The sequence below is a fragment of the Colias croceus genome, chromosome 11 (genome assembly GCF_905220415.1).
Source record: "Colias croceus chromosome 11, ilColCroc2.1".
Lineage (NCBI taxonomy): Eukaryota > Metazoa > Arthropoda > Insecta > Lepidoptera > Pieridae > Colias > Colias croceus.
Window position 1 is genome coordinate 4,564,010 of NC_059547.1, and position 27,472 is coordinate 4,591,481.

A 27,472-nucleotide genomic window follows, 5' to 3' on the forward strand; every position below is an offset into this window, starting at 1 on the left:
TTTCAATGTGTGTGCGTCACTGCCAAAAGAATGATGACAAAGAACGACGAAACTGGGTGGTTTATTTATTTGTTATGTATTGGAATAGCTTAGCCATTGTTATTGTATTGAGCGTATACATTGTACAATGTACATATAACGTACCCGTATAATCAATAGTAATTATTTTTGCTGTTTAGAAAACTAACGCAAAGGTGGTGGTACATACGGTCTATTTTCAGACATAGGTACTGGAATTATATTATGTTTTACTAATTTAGATAGCTTTGTTCAGGGCTGTTCAGGGCTATAAGAAGCTGAAAACAAACCAATAAGCGGAAATGGGCTAATAATAATTAATACACATTCACATATTAATGATCATTTCGAGATATAACATTATATTTTATAATATAATATCCCGGAAAAGAAAAAATGCTGCTCTAAATCACTCTACATATTCATAAGTCCGATCACAATAATTTTATTAATGTATATTATTACATCCTTAAAACTTTTAACGATTGTAACAAATGAAAAACAAGTACCTAGCTTAATGTCAAAACACATTGTATCAGAAGTATTAGGTTTGCATATAGAGTACTGTGTATGAACTTTCTTGGAAGAGCTTTTACTTTCTAAGATTATCCTCTCTAATTGAATCGCAAAAAATCCGGCGAAATTGAATCACTTATAACCAGTTCAGTATATTTGATACACTAAAATAATTAATTTATATTGATGGACATGTCAGTATCTATTTTCAGTATATTAATGATGAATAGAAATTAGAAAGTCATTGATATGCCTTTTATGTACCTAGTTGAATAAATTATAACTATATCAAAGTAAATAAATGAAAATACAATCGCATTCAATTTCATCTAGATAATATTATTTTGAATAATTAGGCACAGGCGATTTTGAAAATAATCTTCAAACGTACCTAGGTACATACTAAAATAATAATACTCAATAATTTAATTATTGTTACTGACGTACATAGCCAATTGCAAAAAGTCATGTTATATCCATCGCAAAATAAATACAGCGCACTTCAACTACTAATATGTAATAGTTAATAATAGCGCTATTGTATATAGTCACGAACACGGGTAAATAAAAAAAGTAAATACCATAATATGATAAACACGTTTATTTCTCGTCAAATATCACGCTTATCCGTATACATTCATACATTACACATATTATTCCTTAATTTATAAGTTTAATAAAATCAATTACATCTAATATGATAAATAATGGGCTTTGCCGTATTTACGCGAACGGAATAATGACGGAAGTAGCAGACTATACAATACTCTTAACAAAAATCATTGGTCTTGCATCCGTACATAAACGAATGTAAAATGTTATGTGTGTCACGCACATGTCGCGTATCCTACAGAAATAGCTGGAATGTTTATTGTTGAGCGAATTGAGGCATTTGGCAACGCGTCCCCGACCTTTTGTTTCAGCTGCAACGAACAGTGACACGACTCGTCTTCGACACGTTTCTGACCCGCCATGAATAGGCCACTGAATAATCTTAATACATCTAAACTAAATATACAAACAAAATATACAAAGCTATCTACATTGCGTATTATCAGTATCACTGAGACCTCGGGGTCAAGGTAACTTGTTAATTTTTGGTAATGTCACATGTTTCTCCGAACGTCAATACACACGTTGCGGTCGACGCCGTAAATATGTGTAATTTTCGACCGGTTTTACATTCTTAAACTAAAAGTTGAGCAATTGCAAGTAATAGTAAAGAAGCACCAATTGTCGGTGCTGCTCCCGCTCCGTGATGGCCGGAGGGTGGGGTCAAATCTTCACCGTAAACATAACTTTTCAATCCTGTATAAGACCTTAATATTCTATAGTTTACTTCATCTACAGAAACTTGATTTTTAACGAAATTGTACAATCTATTGACTACAACGTAAAGCTGTCCACGGTCATCGAAAGTGAAACGATCGACCCATTGGATATAATTTGGATCGCGGGCAATCGTACGTTGACCGACATGAAAATCAACTGTGGTATTCCACTCCGCAATGGTCGAGTTACCAATGAGACCGTAAAAGAGTATTCCGGTTGAATCCATCTTCATTCCATCGGTTTGGGATGCTTTGGTTCCCAAGTCGACGACGTATGGACGTATAGCTCCTTCACCTTTTTCACCCAATAATTCATTTTGTAGGACGGATGCGTTAATTGCATATAAATGAAAACTTGCAAGTGGGCAGTAGTAAACTGTGCGGTCGATGGTGTCGTTTTCAGCGTGGAATTGCGGGCCGAGAGCGATACCATCCACATTCACTGGCAGGTTTACCGTAGTGCCATTGATGCGGAAAAGCGTTGCCTCCGGAACGGACGACATTGACCTCTTATCACGTAGCTTCCATGTCTTCTTGTCACTTCTACGGAAAACAATGATACCTGGATCCACAGCACTATTATCCGTTATGTATGCATAATCTCCATCGCGATTATCCACTACAAGGTCGTTCAGGTAAGTTGTGTTGGGGTCAACTATTTCGCTGGGTAGTGGGATGCGCTCCATTTCATTCTTTCCAGTCTTTAAATCGATTAAAACAATAGATGGTGGGCATTTCGGATCCGGTTTTTGAGTAAGTGTTCCAACTCGACCGTTGTCCAGTATCCACATTATTCCATTGCGGTCAATTTCAATGTTTTGCACAAACTGAAGAGAAGCACAATCACCGACTTTATTTTCAGCCCAGCTCGGAAAAGGTTTCAATTTCGGCGCGGTTGTTTCATTCTGATGCGCAGGAATCATAGCGAGAGTCGCCGGCACTCCGCTGAGCATACGCGGCAAAGTTAAAAATATATTATCACCATAGTAGTTGATGCCCGATATGAGGACGTTTTGGGGAATGTAATTGCTATTATTTAGACTCGCTTCACGATCTTCGGGAGATTCCCATGTAAAGTCAATAGAATGCCATTCATAAATCACACGAAATTGTTCCCGGTGAGTTACAATGGACTTAGGCATTTGTTTATCATTTTGTCCCGCCACGGCGGCGACGACGGTGAAGAGGACCAGCAACAGCATGGTCGGTGTAATCGCGGAGTGTGGAGCGTGCAACACGGCCGGCGCGAGTAATGCGACTGACGGTCAGGCTTAGCTGAGGCAGCTTGCTTTGCGTGACTCGCGGACCCTGATGCGAGTTCGCTGTGCGTGTGTCACAAGTTTACGTCATTAATTAAGAGCTGACGATTAATGCATTGCTTAAATTATCGGATTATCAAATCATCAATAAAAATTATCACGGAAGATTTTCTCGAGGGACTTAGGCACTGTCGGCATAGAAACGTAAACACAATTGAGGAAGGGTGCACCAAGGACGTCCGTCTCACCCTAACCAAATAGGGGTCCGGCAGTCTAGCCGTTTATGTATTTATAATATAGGTAACTTGTACAGGGAATCGATTCGAACAGCTTTTCTAATGGTATATGGTGGAATGCAAATTTTATTTCAAAGTAAGTACCTAAGTACTTACTTACATTGAGTGCACTTTTAAGAATGTCATGTACTGAGTTTATACTTAGGTATTTTCGCGTAATAACGTTTGGAGACATTTTACTGTCAAGCTAAAGTAGCACTATAGAAAAAAATATAAGATAGGTATTCATGATTTACATATATTTTTTTTGTTTGCATTTAATTAAGTAACAATAAATGAATAAAATCAAATATATTCTTATTTTATTTGAGGATGTATTTGAATTTTTGTTTTAAAGTTATGTTCGTATACTTATGTTATTTCTATAAAGTCCTATTTTAGTTTAATAAGTTTTTAGAGGTTCAAAGAAATAAGTATAATTGTAGGAAACTGAACAGTCCTCTGAAAAGCTAAGAAAACACCGTTAAGAGAAGAAATCTATTATGTTCGCAATATTAATTTCATTACTTTTCCAGGGACTGGAAATATTCGTCTTCTGTCTATCTATGTCAAATTAACCTAATGAAATCATATAATCATGAGAACTATCTATTGAAATGAGCGATTTAAGTTTTTCCTATTTACTTGTAAAGGTATCTCGCTAAATAATTGCATGCTTACATGACTCTATTTAAGTAGGGAAAATAAAGTCGTGTTTTCATAAGTACAGTCAAGAAAAGTCACTTATGATACGTAGAAATAATATTGAAAGATTTATCGTAAGAAAACACATTTTTATTCTTACGATTAAAAAACGTAATGTAATTTGACAATTAAATCTACACTAATATTAAAAAGCTGAAGTTATTTGTTTGTTTTGTTTGTTTGAACGCGCTAATTTCAGGAACTACTGGTCCGATTAGAAAAATTCTTTCAGTGTTAGATAGCTCATTAATCGAGGAAGGTTTTAGGCTAGATATCGTCACGTTAGGACCAACAAGAGCGGAGCAATGCGGGTGAAACCGCGGGGCACAGCTAGTATAAAATATACCTAGCATTTTTTTCTTTTTAATATCTTTATGTTTGTTAATTATATGTAGGTATGTATTTCATATATAATTAAATATTTAAAATACCTAAATACCTACATTATGAACACAAATTATATGCAATATGTTTTGTTCAACTCTTTATTGGACTTTGATAGTTGACTCATCCCGGGATGGTTCATATTCGTAATTCTTACATGTAGGTAATGTGACTCACGTGGGAAATAAGGCATTGTACAAAAAGTCCCGTGGAAAAATTTGATGAAATAATTATACAGCTACAATCAAACTTGAATAATCCATACTAAATACTAATATTATAAATACGAAAGTAACTCTTGTCTGTCTGTCTGTCTGTTACTCAATCACGCCTTAACTATACTGAACTAATTTGCATGAAATTTGGTAAGTATAGAGATATTTTGATAACCGAGAAAGGCCATAGGCTACTTTTTACTCCGGGACATAGGATAGGTTTTATCCCGAAAAACCCACGGGAACGGCAACTATGCGGGTTTTTCTTTGAAAACGCGGATGTAAATGAAGACGTTCGTTGTTGAAAATAACTCAGAAGTAGCTGTTTCGTCAAAAATATAAGTTTTTAGGTACATATGCTTATAACAAAATAGGTATGCCATGCACATTGCACATATCGAAATACAATTGAAGAATCAAATATAAACTAGTCAAATATAAATCTTTAAATTCAAGTTCCGGAATTTAGTTCCGCAATTGTACATTCCTTTCTTAAATTAAAACTGATGTTTATAGATGACGCTCCACGTAGGTGTGAGGTAACAAAACTTGTTGCTAAAGTCATCTGGCATTCACAATATGCGACCTCAATGTATAGCTGTTGCACTACACCATAAATATCTATCTCGATGGCTTTATTCAATTCGACCTCTACTACATTGTGTTAAGGTATGCATTAGTAATCAGTAATCACTATTAAAAATTTATAAGCCTTGCCTTTGACGGGTAAGGATCTTCCGACGAAGAGCAGTGAATTTTCTATCCATTGTCTTATCGATTATATTAAATTGATTGTGTGCGAAACATAAATGAATTTAATTGTGAATGTGACATGATTCAAGAATAAACTGTTGGAATAAATTGTAAAAACAAAAATTAGAAAATGTAAAACCCATGCAATTAATGTCAGACATAAAATGTGAAATTAGGTGTTCTGAAAAACATTCAAGGACTTTTTATCTCATTATTTATTTTTATTAAAAAACCTAAATGACCTTAACAAGTTGATACGTTTAGTAAATAGTGCAGTTTCACTATAGTATTGCAACCGTAGAAATAATATTGCGTGTTTCAAGTCGCGAGGAAATATGAAAGAAGTTGCTTCCGTCTTGAAGAAATACGTTCATTTTACATTCAGTCAATGAACGTGTTTGGAAAATAGTAGAAATAATCGATGAACACATGTTTTTGATATTATATATTAGGTATGTCTTAGCCATGCTCTACATTCTACAACAAAAGTGCTTGAATTAATCTGAATGTGTTTGAATTGTCGTTACAAAATTTTTAATATTAATTTATCTAATAATTGTTACAAATCCTCAGCCTCCAAAAATAAAAAAAATATATGTAACTATGGTTATTATGTAAGGGTTTATTATACCTACACGGTGCTTTTTTTCAATAATCGCTGTTTTGATTATGAAACATTGTAGTTACCTATAGAGAATTTTCACAGCATACTTTCCGACACGTGTATTGCTGATGACATACTCAATTAAGCTGCTCTTTATGCTCAACGATTTGCGTTGTTTGTATTGATTTAATTACCTACGAATACCATGTTATCGTTGTATTTTATGTGTATAAATTTATTATATAAATTAAGTTTAAGATTCAATCATTGTACAATCTATGCTGAGGATATAAATGAGGATAATAAGTTATAACATCAGTTATCATCAAATGAAAGACCCTCCAAAATCACTAAAGCAGCTTCAGAAATTGACCGGCACAAACTAACAGGTAGACATAATTAAACTCGTACTTATGAACTTATCATATTTTTTGCAATATTTAAATCTGTTTTGACGTTACGCACAGATACATCCATTTTATTTATTTATAGACATGTAAAAGTAAAAACATTGGAAAAAAATATAGCTTCAGTATTCAGGTGAGCTCTCAAGGGATTATACAGTAAAAGCCAAGCATGAAGCAACCAACCGATCAAAGGAACTGTTATATGAATTTTGCCCTTTGAAAGTTGTTTCAAGCCTGGAAGCTACAACCCTTTAGCACCATATAAAACTAGGCTTTGCGTTCCTAAGCCAAAGTTCTAAACAATCGAGAATTGATACTGATGTCAATATTATTAAAAAAACGTCGTAAGACTAAGAAGAATAATATCTAATTAGGTTGGAACGAATAAGTACAATTATAATACAATATAAAGTCCTTTATTTAACACACACACACACACACACATAGACAGAAGAGAAAAAAAAAGTTATCAAAGGGAAAGGAGCGGAGCTACCAATTGACTAAGTATATGCAATTACTACGATTGCAAACTTTGCTTGTATTATTTCTTTGAAATCTTAAATGCCCTTGAGATTTATTTCAGGAATACAGGAACATAGAAATCCTTTTTTAACCGACTTCAAAAAAAGGAGGAGGTTATCAATTCGGCCGGTATATTTTTTTTTTTTTTTTTTTTTATGTATGTACACCGATTACTCCGAGGTTTCTGAACCGATTTACGTGATTCTTTTTTTGTTCGATGCGGGATGGTGTCGAATTGGTCCCATAAAAATTTTATTCGGCTAGGCCTAGTAGTTTTTATTTTATGAGCATTTTTGTCTGTACTCGATGACTTAATTTCAATGTAGCAAGTAACTTTGATTCACTTCCCGGTAACCGATTGAGCTGAAATTTTGTATACGAATGTAAATTGGATAGCGATGAAACATTATCATGTCATGGAGCTGATCTGATGATGGAATCGGAAGGTGGCCATAGGAACTCAGTAATATATTGACTCAACTTTATCGAGTTTGGGCTCGTTTGATTCGTGTTGAAAAATACACTAAAAAGTATTAAATAAAAATAACTGCGTTAAAAACAACCGACTTCAAAAACGGAAAAGTAAGAAATAAAAAAGATTTGATATTATTAATTACTACATATTATTTTTATGTGCTATTTATTAAATAGGTTTGAAGTCGGTGCCAAACACTAAGCACTTAGTATTAAGCCCATGCACCGACATCAAACCTTTTTAGTAAATAGCACATAAAAATAATATGTAGTAATTAATAATATCAAATCTTTTTTATTTCTTACTTTTCCGTTTTTGAAGTCGGTTGTTTTTATTCATATTTATCAACATTGTTTAAGCTAATGTATCACAAATTGCAGACATTTTCTTCATAACGCTCTACGTATACGTGGAATACCGAATAGCTAGTTAAATCTCATTCATACAAAGAGGAAAGCCATTGTGTACCTAACGTTCATGTGCATTGCAGATTGCTTATATTATTATTTAATACATTGTGAAGATTTGTCTATGATTTCAGAATGAATAACAGCGCTGCTTTACTCTATTTTTATTCTGTTCATTTTCATAAAGGTAAATTTATCGAATATCTTGAATTATAAAAGTTTTAGAATGTTCAGGATGAGATTTTATGTTTTTTTAATTATTCTCATGCGATATAATATTACGGATTTATGGACTGTACGTTATTAAAAAATGCATAGCATGCATTCAGTAAAATAATTTAAATTAATTTTTCATTGCAAGGTATATCGCCTATCTCACAGATAATATAGGTAATACTAAACTAGTAGTAGTAGTAGTAGCCTATCTATAGCAATGGATAGGTACGTAACCTATCTAACGCTGAAATAGTATTTGAAATCGTTCCAGTACGTCCTGAGGTTAGCGCGTTTAAACAAACAAACAAATGTTTCAGCTTTATATTATTAGTACCTAATAGATATAAGTGAAGACACAAATCAAACGGCACCTATAATAATATTATGGCGATATATTATTTTACTCTATGATTATGGCGTTCCATCGGAAAATGAACGTGAATAACGCCATCTTGTGTCTATCGGCTTTACTAAGAAAATGTTTAGTAGATATTTTTGATTGTCTTTTTTCAAATATAATATGTCATAATATTCTTAAACCTTTGTTTTTTTTACTTGCTTACTTTGTTAGTTATTATTAAGTAGTATAGTTTTAACCAAGGTTTTAACCGAAGCAACGACATCTATAGATCTGACACAGAATAAAAAATTAAGGTAAGAGACATCTGTCGGTGAAAAGATGATTTATTTAGTTATTTAATTCGACATGAGATGTCGCTTAAAGGTATTATAAAGTTGCGTTTAATTTCATTACAATTTATTTCCTTGTTTTCAGATGACTCAAAAAATATGAGACAAGAAGTATTATATTTTTAGGCTGTTTGACGTAAGACAAGGAAGTAGATTTAAATTTTGATCATACCTAAACATCTCCGTAGATTTTATTGATTCTCTCAACTCCCGTATGGTCTAGTGGCTAGGATACCTGGCTTTCACCCAGGAGGCTCGGGTTCGATTCCCGGTACGGGAAAATCCTTTTTGCTATTTTATTTTTAAACGTGACTCGATAAAAGGGAGATCGTGGTGATTCACTAATTTTAATCACATGATATTATAAATGTACTTTTTTTTGTTTGAACACATACATTGTCCAGTTGAAATGTTTAGATTTGTTTGATTTGAATGGATACAAACATGAAACATGCCTTGTTTCCTAGCTCTAATAATATATAGCTTTATAGATGTCGTGTTTTTGATGAAAATATATATGTATCTACATATTTCTATATAATATATATATAATATATATCTACATATTTTGTTCACGCATATGCTTACTCATAAGTCAAATGTACAACTTCCTGTTGATACAAGTACCTTTAACGTAACGTCTTTTATAAACTATTGATCTTAAATTAGATGTTGGAAACTTCTTGGAACTTCCTTTCTGAAGGCTTCTGAGGAGCTTCTAAAGGCGGAACGATCCTCATGTAAACTTTTAAGCTGATAAGCTTTTTTGTAAATATTAATCGATACGAAGTACGAACTACAAAATAGTTTACTTTAAAAAAAAAATTCTAAGAAGCGTGGAATACGTCGGATTTATACCATCCTCCGTCGAAAACGCTGCGTTGCATCGAAACGATCCGGGCTCTACTGTAAGTAGCTCTCTTTACCTGAAGGTAGAGCTACAATTTAGATAGTAGACTTTTAATAGACCAATCTCTACCAATAAAATCACATATAAACTTAAACGGCTTTTTCTGTCATCGTGGCAAGGAACTTACACGTGTGTGATCATTATTAGTCATCCAGTAGGCGTACATACATGATACAGAATAAATAGCAAATAATAATAAATTAATACATGATATCATAGCACTTTTACAATAAACTGATGATTTATTATCGAATTACGGTAATGTAACCCTCAGTGATTGAATCATCACAGGCGCTTGCACTTTTAATATAGATCAATAACCACATTAATATAAATTATGATGCGAAATACAGTGATATTATGAAAAATAATACTTCTTGCATAAGATTATTGTTTCTAACGCTAAAGTTTTGAAAACGTTATTTGTTTGAATTTCACACAAATTGATATCATTTAAACATAATATTGGAAACAATAAGTAAACAAGAGGTTACATAAACATTAAACATATTGTAAATAATAAGTAAATTCAGAGGTTTCCATAATATGTTATCTTATTTATAGTAGTCTCAATCACATAGTGACGTGAATTCAGTCCATATAGGTTATTAAGTTGTTCAATTCATGTTTCAATTTGATTCAAAAAATGAATATGATTTTCAGACGTTACGTTTAGTATATTATTTTAAATTCAATTTCCAGTTGCAAATTGATTCCTGTGACTGTATGGTATGTAAGGTACTAAACGTCTATGATCCACAATGGAATGGATTTTCACGTACTTCAGTAGTTTCATTGGTGATAATGAGTGTGATTTTTTTTGTTTTACAGTTAACCTCACCACGGATAGTTACGAAAGTTCTGTACTATTCATAGCGCTGCGTTGGTAATTTTGCCCATTGGTCGGACGCGTGACGGTTGGTATATTTAGTTCGTTCAAAGGTCACGAATTTGTATTTTTCGCGTGTAAATTGCATTCTTCTGAAAGCGAAGGCGGTATGAACGATTGACACTAATTAATTACATGCAACTGCAAGGCTCTTTAGTGTTGTGATAAGTAGGTACATATTTATATATACAAACTTATTTTGTAATTTGTAAAATATAAAATTGAAGTTAATTATATATTTTTCCCTAAGCCTAAAGGACAAAATTACCAAAAAGGTTTCGTTTCCTGTTTATACACTTTTTGATAAGACTGCTTATTTTGTAACACATTTCGATTAAATAATATTTTTTAAAATATTTATTAATAGGTACTCCGAGTAGGTAAATTATATATTATGTACCTACAGCATAAGAATTTGAAATCAATTTAAAATTTTATTGCAAATATAAATAAACGAGGTGCTGGTGGCTCGCCCCGGCTCCGTCTGTGTAAACTTATTTTTTAGCGTAGGCTCAAAACATAATAATATTTTTTTTTCACTTAACTGTAAATTTCCTTCATTAACAAAATAAATCAGATATGACCGTAGCAATTAATTAATATTACTTATAGGTAGGCAATATATCGCCACTTAACATATAGGTCAATGCCGATGGTACTTTTATACAACGTTGATAGTGTAAACCTTCAGTACGTGCAAGATATAAACAAATATCATTGAAAACATCACGGTGCGATAACCTATATTATTTTTAGCCTTTTGATGCGACCTTTATACAAACAAATCAAATGAAAATAATTGCACCTTAAAATAACTCTTTAAATATAAACAAATATAATAAACTTACGAAGATTTACTTCCTCGGTCAATAAATCGGGAAATAAAGAATTAAAATATCAATTATTACTGTTTAATTAAACATGAAGTAATAATGTGATGACAAAGTAGCTTTTAATCAGAATTATACCACGAGATCATGAGTTATATAGCTCTACCACATGTAGAGCTATATAACTTATGGTGTAAGAGCCGCTCTGAAAACGGCTTCAGTTGCCTGTATAATAGTTTCTCAGTGTTATGATTACTTGCTATATGATATTTGCCATAAACATTGATTAATGGAACGTACATTAATGGACGTTAATTGGGAAATCGGGCACGTGACTCAAAACGTGTAAAAGCGGCCCCAGCGTCAATCGATTCGCCAAACCCTACTGGATCTGCCAGTTAGATAACAGTTCCTCTTAAACGTTTCACGATCCTTCGATCAACATACCTCGCGGTATTTATTTTTTAACGGCTGCGAATATACAAGTATAGGATAAAACATTTATTCAGCCAGTCACCGCTCTGAACGCAACGACGCCATTCGTCGCGCGCACGCCGTCTGTTTCCCGCCGCTAATTTAAATCGCGCAACGAAAAGTATCGTTCATTCCATTCATTTATAATCAATTAAATATGCCTAAAAAGAAATAAGTAGTGTATTTAAAAACGTATTGTATTTTATCGCTTCTATTAATTTGGGACATGTGCTAACTGTGACTGCTTTAAATGACTTACGTCCCGCATGATTAGCGCGTTTTCGTCACTGTGATAGTGCATTGTGAAACTCTATAACCTGTGTTTAAACTTTTTTTCAATTTACGTACTGTTTCGTGAAATTCATTTCGCGAAACGCTGTGATAAACTTTCTTTATGATAGGTCCATATATGAAGGTGAGTGAATCATTCAATGTTATCCTTTAGTTTTTATTTATATTAGTCACATTTGCTTATATGTACTTAGTATGTCACTCATCGTCAACATTAGAATTTTAGAACAGGCAACTAGGTCAATGGTTGACTCTACATTGATAGTTACTTTGCGAAACATAGTATTATATATCTATGCTAAATTTAAATTTAATATTTAGCAACGCATATAATTTAGCGCCTTATGCATGTTTTATGTAAATTTTTTTTCACGCTTTGTAAGAATAATAGTCTAAAAAGTAAAAAGCAAGTACCTATTACAATACCTATACAAAACATTTAAATTGCTGAATCTAACGAGAAATCACTAATAGTCGGATTTTAATAATTTATTATATTATAATGAACGCGGAATTCCACGATAAAAATTGTTTGCTACAAGAAAATAAACTTCAGGGTTTTTTGTACAAAAAGACAATGTCAATCCCATCGTATTTAACCAATAGAAAACTTTTTCATAGCAATATTCTATAAACTATCCATTTACAATGTATTGTTAGAACTTCTATATACCAGTGTCAAATACCTAGTAGATTTAGAACGATTCTGTAAAAAATAATTTTTGCTCTACTTTAACGTACCTAGTTAACGGTCACAATATTTTCGCGCAAGAAAGTTACCATACTGTATTTTTAGAGTAACGTTAGCATGAACGACATTTGACACTATTCCATACATCTAACCTAAAACTGTGTCGATAATGTTATTGATTATAATTATTTGCACACCTGGTCCTTTCATATTATTATACGTTATACAGTTAGTTACTAACGTACGATAAATTAGAACAAATAAACAAGTTAAATAGACCTTACTCTATGACGTCACATAACTTTAGCCATATTTTTCAAGGATTTTCGTGTACTTTACTTGACGTCCGATTTTCATTGCATTGTTAAATAATCGACTACGTACATAGATATTTGTCCTAACTGGTTTCAATAATTGTCCATTATTTTTAACATACTTATTTAAGTTTGATAAGTAGGTATATACTTTAATATGTAATCATCATTGAGAATTTAAACAAAACACAAACTTCTTCGATAATTTCTTTGTGTTTGTATATTTTATAAATATTTAAGTATACATTATAAATAAAATTGACCGTTATTGCGATTAGATACGTACTTACGAAATAATCACAATCGTTATGTGACACGATACGCCACTTGAAACATATAATAACTACAATTTTACTTGTTGAACGAGCATTTGGATATAACCATTAGTTTTAGTTCTAAATAATATATTCAAAAGTATACTCAAGGTAGCGTGTTGTCACCAATCCTTTTCTCAATATTTATTGACTCAATTTCCTCAAATTTAACTTCTCCCTACCATATGTATGCAGATGATTTGCAAATTTACTCACATACAGCCATCTCGGGAATTTCAGAAGCTATACAACAAACAAATGCTGATTTAGACACTATCTCTACCTGGTCCCACAATTTCGGTCTCACTGTTAACCCGTCTAAGACTCAAGCTATCATAATTGGTAGCCGTAAAATGACTGCCAAGCTAGACTGGAACAGCTTTCCAAAGCTTATTGTTGGTGGATCGCACATTCCATTCAGCGAGTCTGTCAAAAATCTCGGGCTCCATCTTGATAAGAACTTGTCTTGGAATGTGCAAATAGAGACATTACGGAAAAAAATGTATGGCGCTGTAGGTTCCATTCGTCGAATCCGTAATTTTCTGCCCATTCCTACAAGAGTAACGCTTGCTGAGACTTTACTCCTTCCTATCCTGGATTATGCTGACATTTCCTACCCTGACCTCTCCGAACAACAACTTGACTCCCTTGAGCGACTCCAAAACGTATGTATACGCTACGTATTTGGACTGCGCAAATATGACCATGTGTCCGAATTCCGAGCCAAGCTCAAGTGGCCTCCCATCCGCGTCCGCCGGAATGCTCATATTCTGCATTTATTGTACAAAATTCTATTTGATCCCAAAACCCCTTTTTACCTTAAACAAAATTTCAAATTCCTGGGTGAAAATAGCCTTACTCTCCGTTCCTCTAATCTACTCACCTTAAGTATCCCTTCCCATAGATCCAATTTCTTCCATTCTTCCTTCACTGTGTCTGCAATCAACCTCTGGAACTCTATTCCAGAATCGATAAGACGTGCTCAGTCAATAAATGTATTCAAGAATGCATTAAAGCAATATTTATCGCAACCAGGTTCGTAACATATTATAATATATCTACTTTATTTATTTGAATTTATTCCTTGCCTATAATTTATATATGTAGTTCCATATGTATGTTGATGTTCCTCTTTAAGTTCGTATGTGTATTTGTGTAATATATATGAATGTATGTATTTATTTACGTATTTATATGTGTATGTATGTATATATATTTGTTTTTAGTTATTACTTAATATGTATTTATTTATTTACATATGTATTATTTATGACATATTTATTTATTATTAATTTTATTCAATTTTAAAGCATACTATGTATCCAAAATGTATTGCACCACCACCATAAAATATGTAATCCTTTTGGTTTTTCGGGTTGTCTGGCAGAAATCGCTTACAGCGATAAGACCGCCCTCTGTACATAATATTATAACTTGTATGATTCTTTTTTGTTATCTTGTATTTTTGTGTGCAATAAAGAATTTTTCATTCATTCATTCATTCATTCAAAAGTATACAATATAATGGTACAAAAATTTACAATACAAAATAATATCGTAATTGTCAATTTTTAGTGTTGAACAATGATATATAATTAAAGAAGTTCCATCATAAATCCACCATGTTTCTATCATTCTAATGCTAATTTTCTAATTAAAATATTTTGTAATAAATATTCATCTAAGATTTGATTTATATCGATTCTTCCAATTTTTACATAATTCTCAACATATAGGCATCTTTATATTACCCAACATTTAATAAAACATTCATTAAATAAACGAAGGGAACTTAAATTCTACGAGTAAATCTGTAATTGAAACATCAGTCAACGTACATAAACGTTTTCTTTCTTTCTTTCTTAATAAATAACTCTCTATTAAATTTGTTCTCTTGTACCATAAATATTTGTTTCATAAGCACGTCCATCTGTGATTATCATATTAATTGCAGACAAAAATGTATTGGAAATCTTTATATACAGTCGTTAAATAAATACAAAATGTGATGGCGCAAAATGTTACAGCCATCGCGTCATTTGGCCTGTATATGGTACGGGAGCTAGCAACGTTTAAAAAAAAGTCATATTTTTAGTATAGTTGGGTTTTTGATATACTGTTTCTATTGCTATTTCGGTTAGAGTCCGGGCTGTCTGGCTGGCCGCAGTGGTTGCGTTTATTAGTGCGCATCTTATCTGCACAGGAAAATATCCTTAATTTAAAGTCATTTTTTTACGCGTAATTTTTAATCTTTTGCCTTTAGATAGATCCATTAGACATACATTTTTTATTGCAAGACGTTTTTTTCGTTGTTAAATAGGTGCCAGACGCAATTTTTATTTCAAAATAACTAAAATGTCATCGAAATAAATGAAATTACATCAACATGAGTCCGCTTAAAAGGTAAGTAATAACTTTATTATTTATATTATATTATCCTTTTTTAATACTTATATTGAATAATTAGTAAACTAATATTTTTAATAGATGGTTTCATATTTATTACACTTTTGGGTATAAATATGAATTTGATGATATTTGTATTTTCTAGTGTTTGATTTTACGCGAGCATTATACATTTTGAAATTAAAGACTTGAGAAAATAATACAATGAATAAATCGCGTTTAAAATCCGTTAAAAAGTCTTTAATTTCTTGATGATATTTGGTTTTTATCAAGCTTACATTCGTCCGTCCTATTTGAGGTTCGTTGGGAAAAGGAGGCGATACGGTAGATTGTTGCAAAAAAACTGTAAATAGTAAAATGAATATTATATATAGTATAAGTAACACAGTGATTACTTATCCTTCACTGGGACTCATGTTGATGGAATTTCACTTATTTCGATGATATTTTAATTATTTTGAAATAAAAATTGCGTCTGGCACCTATTTAACAACGAAAAAAACGTCTTGCAATAAAAAATGTATGTCTAATGGATCTATCTAAAGGCAAAAGATTAAAAATTACGCGTAAAAAAATGACTTTAAATTAAGGATATTTTCCTGTGCAGATAAGATGCGCACTATTAAACGCAACCACTGCGGCCAGCCAGACAGCCCGGACTGTAACCGAAATAGCAAGAGGAACAGCATATCAAAGAACCAACTATACTAAAATGCTCACTTGTCAACGTTGCTACCTCCTATACGAATACGGTATTGTTTGACACTTTATTACAATGTTAAATAAATTAGTAATCTATTTTAGACTCTACATCGATATAAATAAAGTATTAAATACAATATTTTATGATACCCACATAATTTGTGGTGCTCGTTGTGGTAACGTACGATAAAAAATTTGTTGCTCTTATCGTGCGGTCGTGAAACGACTACATATTTGTTAATCTTAATTAATAGACTTTTAATTCAGTACGAAATAAATAGGAATGATTTAGTAGCTATAGGACTATCTTATATTTAGAGGTAGAACAAAAGTTACATTTTAGGAATTGGATTTCATTCGACAATGGCTTTTTTCTCAAATATTTTGTGTTATCACACCTACAAAAAATAGATAATCACATCGAAGTATATAACTGTATCACTGAGACCAGAGTTAAGTTTATCATTAATTGTGTACGATTATTTTTTGCACAAATACGTCAATCATCGGGCGATCAATATGATTATTAAATAATAACTGGCTGTGAGTGGAAATAAATGACATTTAAAATCTCGTTTTGCTGCGCTATATCATGTACAAATAAAAAAATGTTTAAAATTTTCAACTGGCAATTCTTTAAAAAAAAATGGTAATGTAAATTTATAGGTATTGGAATATTCGAATGACTTTGTTCACAAAACTTGACGTCAATTAATATTTGAAGTTTGAACTTTACACAAGGTAGAGAAAAAATAACAAAAGAACACCTTGTATGTACCATTACCATTGTGTATTTTCTTAGAGCAGTATATAATCAATAAATCACCATGATTAAGGTCATTTTGTCACTTGCTTTCGGCAAAATACTAATTACCTTTTTCGGCTCTACCTCTCTATACTTAATATTATTTCACAAATACCAATTACCGAGGTGAATATACAAATTGTATAAATAATATCACTATAATATGTAAAAACTATTATCAAAAACATTTTTTATCAACTACAATAGTTGAGACTTGGTAAAAGCGAAACTTGAGCATTTACTTTTTAATACTTTTTACTGTTATTACTTACATAATACTGAAATTATGACTTTCTCTTTTGTGTTCCAATCTCTTTATTCGTTGTTAACAATTATTTGCGTTTTGAAGTCCCGTGTCCCCTAGTGGGGTAAGGGGCAGATGCATTATGCATACATCTGTTTCACTGATCCACTTCCTTTAGGGACAAGTAGGTGATCAGCCTACTGTGTTCTGCCAGACCGAGAAATTTTTTTTTCTTCGTCTCCATCGGGAATCGAACCCAGGACCCCTCGGTTCTACGCTCACGCGTCAACCACTGTACCAAGGAGGCGGTCAAATTATATTAATTATTTGGGTTTCCGTAACTCTAATGCATAAAATATTCTCAAATAATGGGGAATTATTGATGATTCATTTTAAATAAGTATGTTTGAGCATTGAGCACATAATATTTTATATACATATTTGCTAGAAATCCTTTCAGTCATTTCCTCATAGGTACTTTGACATAGAGTTGGCTAAGCTGCATGTTCAAAGCATTTTCTTATAGATTATACAATAAGGGTTATAAGTTAAGATTTAAAATATTTTGCAATTCACGGCATTAAAATATCTTATAACTCTGTTATACTAAATTCAAATATTACCGACTCATGAAGGCCATCGTTATCTCAACCCTTAAGTAGCTCGAATAGATAAATGCTATGATGTTAAAAAAATTGCCAGATACACTCAGTACAATTACGTATATTGTTTATGTCTAGGTAGTGTAATTATAGTGTAGATAGAGAATTTGAAAATTATAAATGAAATATAATTATAAATACATAATAATAAAAAAAATATTAAATCACGAACATTTTTGTGTTCTAAGTTTACGTCGTACTTAATAAAAAAGATCAGAAAATTTATCATAATTTTGAAAGTGCATGTTTTATTATTTTTCAACCTTTATCACACAGAGTTATTGTTTGAATAAATGGTATTGATATTGTTACAGATTTGTTGTGATTTTATTTTATATTTTTCAATAATTATAATTACTGAAATGGTTTGTAGAGACCAATTTCCATGACCCAACCTGAATTAATTAACCGGTGTTGCAACGACATAAATAAATATCTTGCAATTAATAAATAATGAATTTAACACAATTATTATTCTCAAGAAATTACACAAACTTATCGAATCATAATTATTTATATAGGAGTAATGGAAATACTTTGACTTCGATATCAGTTTAATTTATTTATGATTTCCGCAACATATCATTCATGTTTTCAAATCGATAAGAATATAAACTACTAGCGGTCCGCCTCGGCTTCGCCCTGGTACATATTTCGCAATAAAAGGTAAAGGCCTATGTTCTTTCTCAGGGTCTAAATATTGTCTGTTTATTATATTTTTTATAATTTCATCAAAATCAGTCCAGTAGTTTATGCGTGAAAACCATACATACACATACATACATAATTACAAACCTTTCCTTTTTATAATATTAGTATAGATACTCTTAGGAAACTATAGGTACATGTATGAAAATAAAATGTAACGGAATTTATTATGACTCTGTAGCCCCTAAGGCGTTGGATTTGTTCCCTGCTGAATTGAGTGTAACTGGGCCGTATATAATTACCAAGCAAAATCCCGGTATTATAACCGGGTTATGAAAATATTATTGGCCAACGATATTTTCAGTGTCTGTAATGATACATTCATAAAATATTCTTTTATTTATAAGAATTAGTGTAAATAGCGATACTTTTCATTATAAACCTAGATATCAAACGTAAAGTTTGTTCTCATTTTCTGTAGTACATCATTTATTTTAAAATTTCCAGGCCTCATTGTATTTCTAATTTCTAAGATTAAGAAGACGACGCCATTCAGGTCATTTTAATTCATTGTACTCATTTCACTTGTTTAGCAGACTCTACATTTCCTTCGTATTTATAATGTTATCATGTAATGAAGTAAATTGAATGTAAAGACCATTCACCTAGCAACACAGCATGGAAATGTACAATTTAATCATTGGCAAAGAAACCTTACACCAACGTGGATAGTTGACACACTACCAAGCTTATCAATGGGAAACTTTTTCAGCTTACGCGTTGATATTACCGTGAAAGAGGTTTTAAAACGATTTTTAAGGAAAGAGATTTGTAAGGATTTTGCAGACTTATTTCACAATTTTTATGGAAACACAATTTAGGTTTGCAAATTATACTTAACATTATACTTAACCTAGTACTATGCTTGGAATGGATAACTTCAGCGTGTCGCGTGTACCTACTGGCAGATATAAATTAATCGTTGAATAACATACATTGTATGCCTGTTGTTATTTTTCATCTTGTAATATTAAACGTAGCGTATATAATTGCTTGTATTCCTGCATAAAATATGGCAATACAAATAACTGAAACATCAATAAAACAATAAATTTTGATAACAAATGTGCAGTTATAATTCAAGAGTGTTTATCCACTTCATGTTTACTTTATTTCATTTATTTTGAATGGACTATAAGAAACCACGTAGTAAGTAAGCAATGACATCATACAAAATAATTGCGCCATTGCATAAAATTCTGTTGCTTTTGTATATTTCGTTGAATTATATTGTTTGTATCAACCACATTTCCATTTTTATTATTTACGACCATAAATAAGTTTTACTTCGTGATATTAACTTCTAATTCCAAGAAACGATCATGACATCAGGCTCTCGCAACATTGGCATCGAATCGTGAAAATTCTGTGAGGTTCCTTGAACGAGACGCACGAAAAAGTAAATACCTTGAGATCCATCCAAAGGTTAAGAAATTTACGCTGCAGTTTACAACTTAAAAATAATGTCTTCAGTTGTGACTTGTGAGTATAGTTGAATCAACTGCTTTCACAAATGTTGATGTTTCTGATAATACTGAATATCTTTTCCAAAAAGACTGGTTTGTGTTCACTTTGTCATGATTATTTATCTTGAAGCAGCGGTGAATGAACGATGGGCCAATGTACTGGTTCCTTTATGAAATTATTCCGCATGTTCGCCCCGGAAGCTCTGAATTCGGTTAGAATGTCAACTAATTTTATTTATAACGTACTACAATAAGTTCTTAATTTAGCTCACATTGATAAATTTTTTCGTCTCCATTTATTCATATACTTTTCCAACTCCATCCGTTTTTTATCGATGTAGGTGCGGTAAAACTATATAAAAGTAAATGTAACCTTCCTCATTACCTAGATCTAGAATGATTATCTCCAAACCTCGATATAGATCTAAATGATTTTGATGGAGATTATATAGATAATAAGGCAATTTTGCCAATAAACAGCAATTTTAATCTTCATCACGTACCTACCCATTCTTTCGACTTTACCAATAACATTGTCAACTAGATCTTAACATTCGAATGTTGAATCAAACGCCCAAATAAGAGCACGTAAGAGACTCCGTTATAAGTGTTTGTGTGCCAAATGCAAAGTTTTTTGTGCTCGTTTATAATGGAAACCTTTATTAGATATAGAATTTGAAAATGATTTGGTACGAAACAAATGTCGTTGACCGCACGTATCAATGGCGGGTAAAGTTATTATTAGTGTTAATACAATTTGCCACCACGTGAGACTTTTATAAACAAAGGGAAGTTATTGCACGTGTAAAATGTAACAATTATAAAACTTTATCGATTCTGTTATAAAGTATTGACCGCATAATGGCGGTTGATAAAAATTATGTAGCATATAACATTAAATAAGTGTAATGGTATTGTAGATTACTCGGAAACGTCATTAAATGTGCAATAAGTAATTTAATAACAGCATTAATTAGGTGCTTCTGATAAAATCAAGTGGTTTCAAGAATAGCTTGTTTAAATAAATCATATTGTTTGGTGCGCACGATGAAGTCCACATGAGTGTGGATTTCACAGACTGATAGCTATGTTAATGCAATAATAATAGATAATTACATCCTCATATTATCAAAGGATATAGTTAAAACGCAACTTAGTAAACACGGATAAAATGTATCGAATATTTTAAACTGGATATTCTATTGATTCATGCTTAAAGGACCTTTGGTCGACCTACAACCCTTTTAAATATTTTCCTGAATAAAAACATACATTTGTGTCCTCAGTGCACACACTGCACCCACGTTGGTTTCCAATCTTTAATTTTTATCAAATAGATATCGTTCTAACGACGCAATATTGCATTTTGTTATTATTTACGTTATCGTGGGTTATTTTCAGGAATTGTATCCACTCGTTAACCGATTGCTTTAGCCACTTCATATTGCGATTTGAGATAAATATCTGATACTTTTATAGATAGGATTATCTTATGGTTTATTACATATTTTTGTTTACTTCGATATTTATTGTGATAATATTATATCAAAACAATCTTTCTATTCTTCAAAAACATGTTTTTAGGGCCTCTCATTGTATATAATTTAAAATATATAGCCACTTGATTACTTACCATAAATCACACAGTAGAAGTTACAACTTTGTTTGGTTTGAAATTTATGATTTACGAATACTCATCAATAGTTTTAACTACCAGACGATGATGTATTGAACCGGTCGTAATTTTATTATTATTGTAATTGCATTATTTAAAATATATTTATTGTAATTTACTCTATTCATCGAATATTCTAAAATTAATCATTTGAATATTCAATATTCATCGAATATTCAAATTACGAATAACTTTGATATTCGTTTCAATTAAAGTTAAAATAAATAAGACGAGGGAAACGGAGCCTGTCGTCTATTAAATATTATTTGCCCTTTGGTATGATTGAGCAATCAAAACAAATATTTCCGTCATACGCGCATTATATCATAGCAGTATTTATTCGATCAATGTTAGCAAATTGGAATTTACGTGGACTCCAATCACCGTTTTACCCGTCGACCTCGAGTTCCCTGCTTGTTTACTGCAACGAAATGCCTGCAAATGCAGCATAATATTAAACAGCATTGTTTCTGGCGCCGACTAGACACGAATAGAAGCCTACTTACGTTGTTCTAAATAATAATTATCAACCCGCCACCGTGGCGCTTATTTTTTCCATGGAAGCAAAAATGTTGATAATCGTTATAAATTATAGAATAACAAATACTAATAAAGAGTTAAGACTGGTTAATAGATTGCCTGGCGATAAAAAAAACGTTGTTTGTATGTTTTCTTTATGTATCTTTGTTTGTTATTAACATACAGAAGAACAAATATATTTGAGAAAATGAAGTAGATTTGGAGTGTAAACGTACACACTACGCAAAGCCATTTATGAGGTTATCGACTTGGTTGGACGCCGAATCATTGTTAAATTGAATATAAAAAATATCGTACTATCGACACAAGTTCTTTTTAACTATTCCCAAATAGCCTTGGTTGTTGCAAAAAGTGATTCCCTTTTTATACGCACTCTAGATTGTTGCTTGTATATTAGCGAATGGGTAGAGTTCTTCTTTGCTGGCTGGGTAGTAATAATCCCACAAAAAGGCACGATACGAATAGGTTTATCTAACTTTTGTGCTCAGTTGAAGAATTGTTATTTGAAATTGCCAATTAGCTCCTAATTACTGCATATAGAGTACAGAGTCACTGATTGGATCAAAATTGAGCCTAATTTGATTTTAAAATGGCTAGTTTCCTATACGGAATACATTTTTTGAATACTCTTGCAAAAAGTTGTATATTGTATACTTACCTTTCGATTATGTAGGTATAAAGAAAAAACGAAACAATTAATATGAAGAAATCATGCCTAGTAACGTCAGTAACGTATTATACCTACCTAGTTGCTGTTATTTTTTTGTAACTTGAAACTTCGCCGGTCAATCGCTAAGATAACTACAAAAATATTAGACATTGAAACATCAATTTCGTATCTGAAATTAAATTCGAACATATTAACTGAGCATTGACCCATATTTATGAACGGGACAGTTGGCAGATACAAGCCGCTACTAAAATATAGAGTACGAGCGAACAAGAGGCAAATTATCGACTTCATATGGAATAAAATCAGTTTGTATAAATAAGCTTTCATATATTATTATAAACTAGCTTTCCACCCGCGGCATCGCCCGCGCAGTCAAAGAAAAACCCGCATAGTTCCCGTTCCCGTGGGATTTCCGGGATAAAACCTATCCTATGTCCTTTTTCGGGTATATATCTCTATACCAAATTTCTCGCAAATTGGTTCAGTAGTTAAGGCTTGATTGAGTAACAGACAGACAGACAGAGTTACTTTCGCATTTATAATATTAGTATGGATTATAATATATAATAATGAATTCCAATTACAATATTTCCCTATCTGCTCTACTCTAATATTTTCCTTGTTGTTTAGAAAATTACCCGAGTTATTAAGGATGTTGTTCATTTAATATTCCGTAATAACAGCTTATTCAAAAAATTATTTGAATCAATAAACAATGTTATTAATTTTGAAATAGGATTCAATAATTAAATGACTTACTAGAAAATATTTGGGTGAGCTGTTATACCATTGCTCACGAATTTATCTCTTGTCACTATGCGCTTCAGATATTTATGGCAAGTTTCAGTTCTGGGTATCATTATAGAATGTAATTATGTAATTTATATTGTGCAATATTAACTGTTCTAGGAGTCACGTGTTCTATGCAATTATTGTGAATGTAATCATAATTTCAGACAAGGTACAGTATCTTTATAGTTTACACGTGCCGTCTTGACATACATTTTTCATATGCGAAAATCTTGCGAAAGCAAACTACCGCCTTTTTTGTGCACGATTAAGGAGTTTTCAGTTATTTATATCCTGGAACAAACATTAATAAAATAAATATTAACGATGCATTTCACGTATCGTATTAGATTTGACATTAAACTTATTTAAGGACAGGTTTTATACCTTTGCCTAATGTATGTCTCAATAACTAGCCACTTATGAGTCATTAAGCATTTGCTAACTGTATTTTAAAATAAGGTAATAAAATATACAAAGTCATAACTAAACGACTATTTAAACGCTTCCTCTACATCATTTTGTTTATCTTAAATAATTGCTCACTACCGTGGTAAATAAAGCAAGCAATATAACAATGCTATAGCTGAAATATATTTTTGAGACGTCTGTCTTGATCCAATTACCTATCGCTATATAAAATGATATTTAAGAACAACAGACTTTCCTTGCTAAAACAATTTTGATAAAAATCAGACGGATTGCACAAAGATGCAATTATTGTAAGAGTTAATAAAACGAAAACTTCATTTTCAACGATTATAATCTCTGTATTGCGAAATTTGTAGATTTAATTAGTGAATTCAAAGTGCCGTTTTCCGTATGTAATGAGCAAAGAGAATACATTAGAAAGGCACTTTCGATAGATTTACCGGTGTGTTTCCTAAGAAATACCTATCTATGTGATTGGTTTAAGTTAATTAGATTTGAGTTTAAATAATATTAAGGAATGCGAAGTAAAATTTTATCGAACATGTGCCTAGTTACCATTAGGTATAAATAATTATTATGAAAAGGAAAATCATAAATTACATTTTCATATCATTCATACTGTACAAATTCCTGATTCTAATGAACATTAAATCTAACATGTTCTTTCTTTTGTTTCAGTGTCAACATTTTTACCCCAAACATTATGATTTACAAATGGATATTATGATAAGAGTGAAGTGTTGTCAAGAAACTAAAAATCCGAAGTGACCAAGTGGTGCGGTTGTCTGTTTTGCTACGTTCCGTTTCTGAATCTTTTGTCCATTCAATTCTTCAATATGTCCGATAAAACGACGTCGTCCGTCGGCCCGAGGAGTTTCGAGACGATATCTGAGGAGGACGGTGAATCGCCGTGGGAGAAACTGTTGGGTGATGTGAACGCTGCTGTCCCTACGATAATAACGACGAACGCGTCGAACGGGACGATGGCCCCGAGCGCCGGGGACGCGTCCCCGCCGCGCCTGGACGTCGAGTCCAACAAGCTGACGCGCTCCAAGAGCCTCAACCAGCGCCGGAACAGCAGCGGCCTCCTCAGCACCTTCCCGCGGCAGCTCCGCCTGTCCCTCCGCGGCGTTCGCAGCGAACCTTCCAGTGTCAAGGATGTACCCACTACTAGAAACGAGAGTGCCCTAAACCTTCTTCTTAAGTAAGTAAATTATCCTTTTTGCTAAATACAATCATTTTTACTGTGGAATCATCTACAATTCTACACCATAATATACAGAATCATTTATAGTAATTATAAATATCTAGATAATATACTGACGTTACTTAATGATCAAAGTTTGATAAAATCAGCATATAGGTAGATATAATCATAAAATGAATATTATATACATAATTTTAATAATTAGCGTTGGCATACAAAACAAGTCTGAAAATCCTTCACGAGTGCCAACGCGTGCTTCACAATATCATTTAAGAATTCTCATTTAAAGAGATATAAGGGTCAAGAGCAATGGCGCCCGCATGGCTTCAATGCGGTCGCCATGGTTTATTGCTAACTTATCGACCAAGCACTTTAAATTATAAGCTATAACTACATCTAGGTTAACTGTTCGTGCTAATAAGGGTCCTATTAGGTTTCATTCGCAATAAACTTGATATTTTAGCAACATCGATAACTTCGCTCGTAACATATTAGGTTCTTCCGTCTGTAGAACGTCTAGTGCGAATACCAGTCGACTTTCTAGGTATATGTAAATGATGCCGGAGGAAACGGATGTCCTCCTTTTTAGCTGCAGGTAATGATCAACAGGAAACCTGTCGCCGCTGTAGACGCCACCAAAACAATGCTACTCTGGCAATGAAATCACGCGTATGCAGCCTTTCAATCTGCACTCAGGGTTAATTTATTGCATTTTTCCGGTTCGTCTTTACATATTAAATATACTCGTAAAATGTCATAAAAGAAATCTGCATGAGCTCAATGTTGTTTTAGAGGAAGTTCGATAAGGTTCTAATATAAGGATCTTATGTGAAACGAGCTTATAATTCAGTGATTTCATCTAAAATATTGGCAAGCGAACGTTAACTGTCCGTTGTTATTTTTGGATGTGTGTCAGAATTGTTTGTCTACGGATACATATAAGACTGGAAGCGCTAGATGATACCACACAGTTGAAACCGTTATAATTTTCAAGATATATTGGATTACGCAGGATGGATTTCATAAATAATAGCTGTATTGCTGCGAAGCCCATTAGTGAAGATAACCAAAATCAACGGAACTTTCACGTGTTAATGCGGAGAAATCTGCAAATATTGGCTCCACTCACAGAAAGCGTGGAGCATGTGCGAATTTTTTAATAAGCAGTTCAAATTCTGTCTGCGTCTCTACCAAGAACGTCGCGAGGCCGCTCACTTCCTCCACTAAACAATATGATATTAACGTATGTGGTTATATCACGTGCCGCTATAACTCGAACATTTGCAATGCATGCAATTGAGGTTCGCCCCGTTTCCTGACGTACCTTATCACCAGGGACGTATTAATAATGTACCCATGCAACGAACGTTTTTTAACTTTTGATTCAAAAACCGTCTTTATGCGGAAAATCAAAAAGATGCTTTTAGATTTGAACATTTAAACAATAACTGTTGTGGTTTTACGTTCGATAAAACCGTTAGGTAAACTGTTCATGTGTGCATTTCTGTAAAATATATACCTTTCACATAATTTGCGAAGATGCCATCTTTGGTATCAGTAAAAAAGAAAACATTATCAAGTAACTTAACAAAAAACCAATAAAAAAAGTAGACGTTTTGCCACGTGACAACACAATTTTTATTTTTGGGTGTCTATTGAATCTTGACAATCAA

The 27,472-nt window shown here is 32.5% G+C and overlaps 2 protein-coding genes and 1 non-coding gene across 5 annotated transcripts in view; 2 read left to right on the forward strand and 1 right to left on the reverse strand.

The window, feature by feature from the left end:
- Nucleotides 1–1,112: 1,112 nt before the first annotated feature.
- LOC123695569 (protein yellow-like) lies at nucleotides 1,113–3,138 on the reverse strand. The gene has a single exon (XM_045641458.1). It carries the CDS (start codon nucleotides 3,065–3,067, stop codon nucleotides 1,721–1,723), a length of 1,347 nt encoding a protein of 448 aa, XP_045497414.1. The 5' UTR covers nucleotides 3,068–3,138; the 3' UTR covers nucleotides 1,113–1,720.
- A 5,847-nt stretch (nucleotides 3,139–8,985) lies between these two features.
- On the forward strand, nucleotides 8,986–9,057 carry Trnae-uuc. Its single transcript has one exon. It is a non-coding gene; the product is annotated as a tRNA-Glu (tRNA).
- Nucleotides 9,058–11,897: 2,840 nt separating this feature from the next.
- The window catches only part of LOC123695296 (G protein-activated inward rectifier potassium channel 3), a 29,535-nt gene continuing 13,960 nt past the window's right edge, over nucleotides 11,898–27,472 (forward strand). For all 3 annotated transcript variants that reach the window (XM_045641092.1, XM_045641090.1, XM_045641091.1), the window contains exons 1-2: nucleotides 11,898–12,295; nucleotides 25,271–25,796. In XM_045641092.1, coding sequence (XP_045497048.1) covers nucleotides 25,429–25,796 — 368 coding nt within the window. In that variant the 5' untranslated portion in view covers nucleotides 11,898–12,295; nucleotides 25,271–25,428. The remainder of the gene's footprint in view (nucleotides 12,296–25,270; nucleotides 25,797–27,472) is intronic.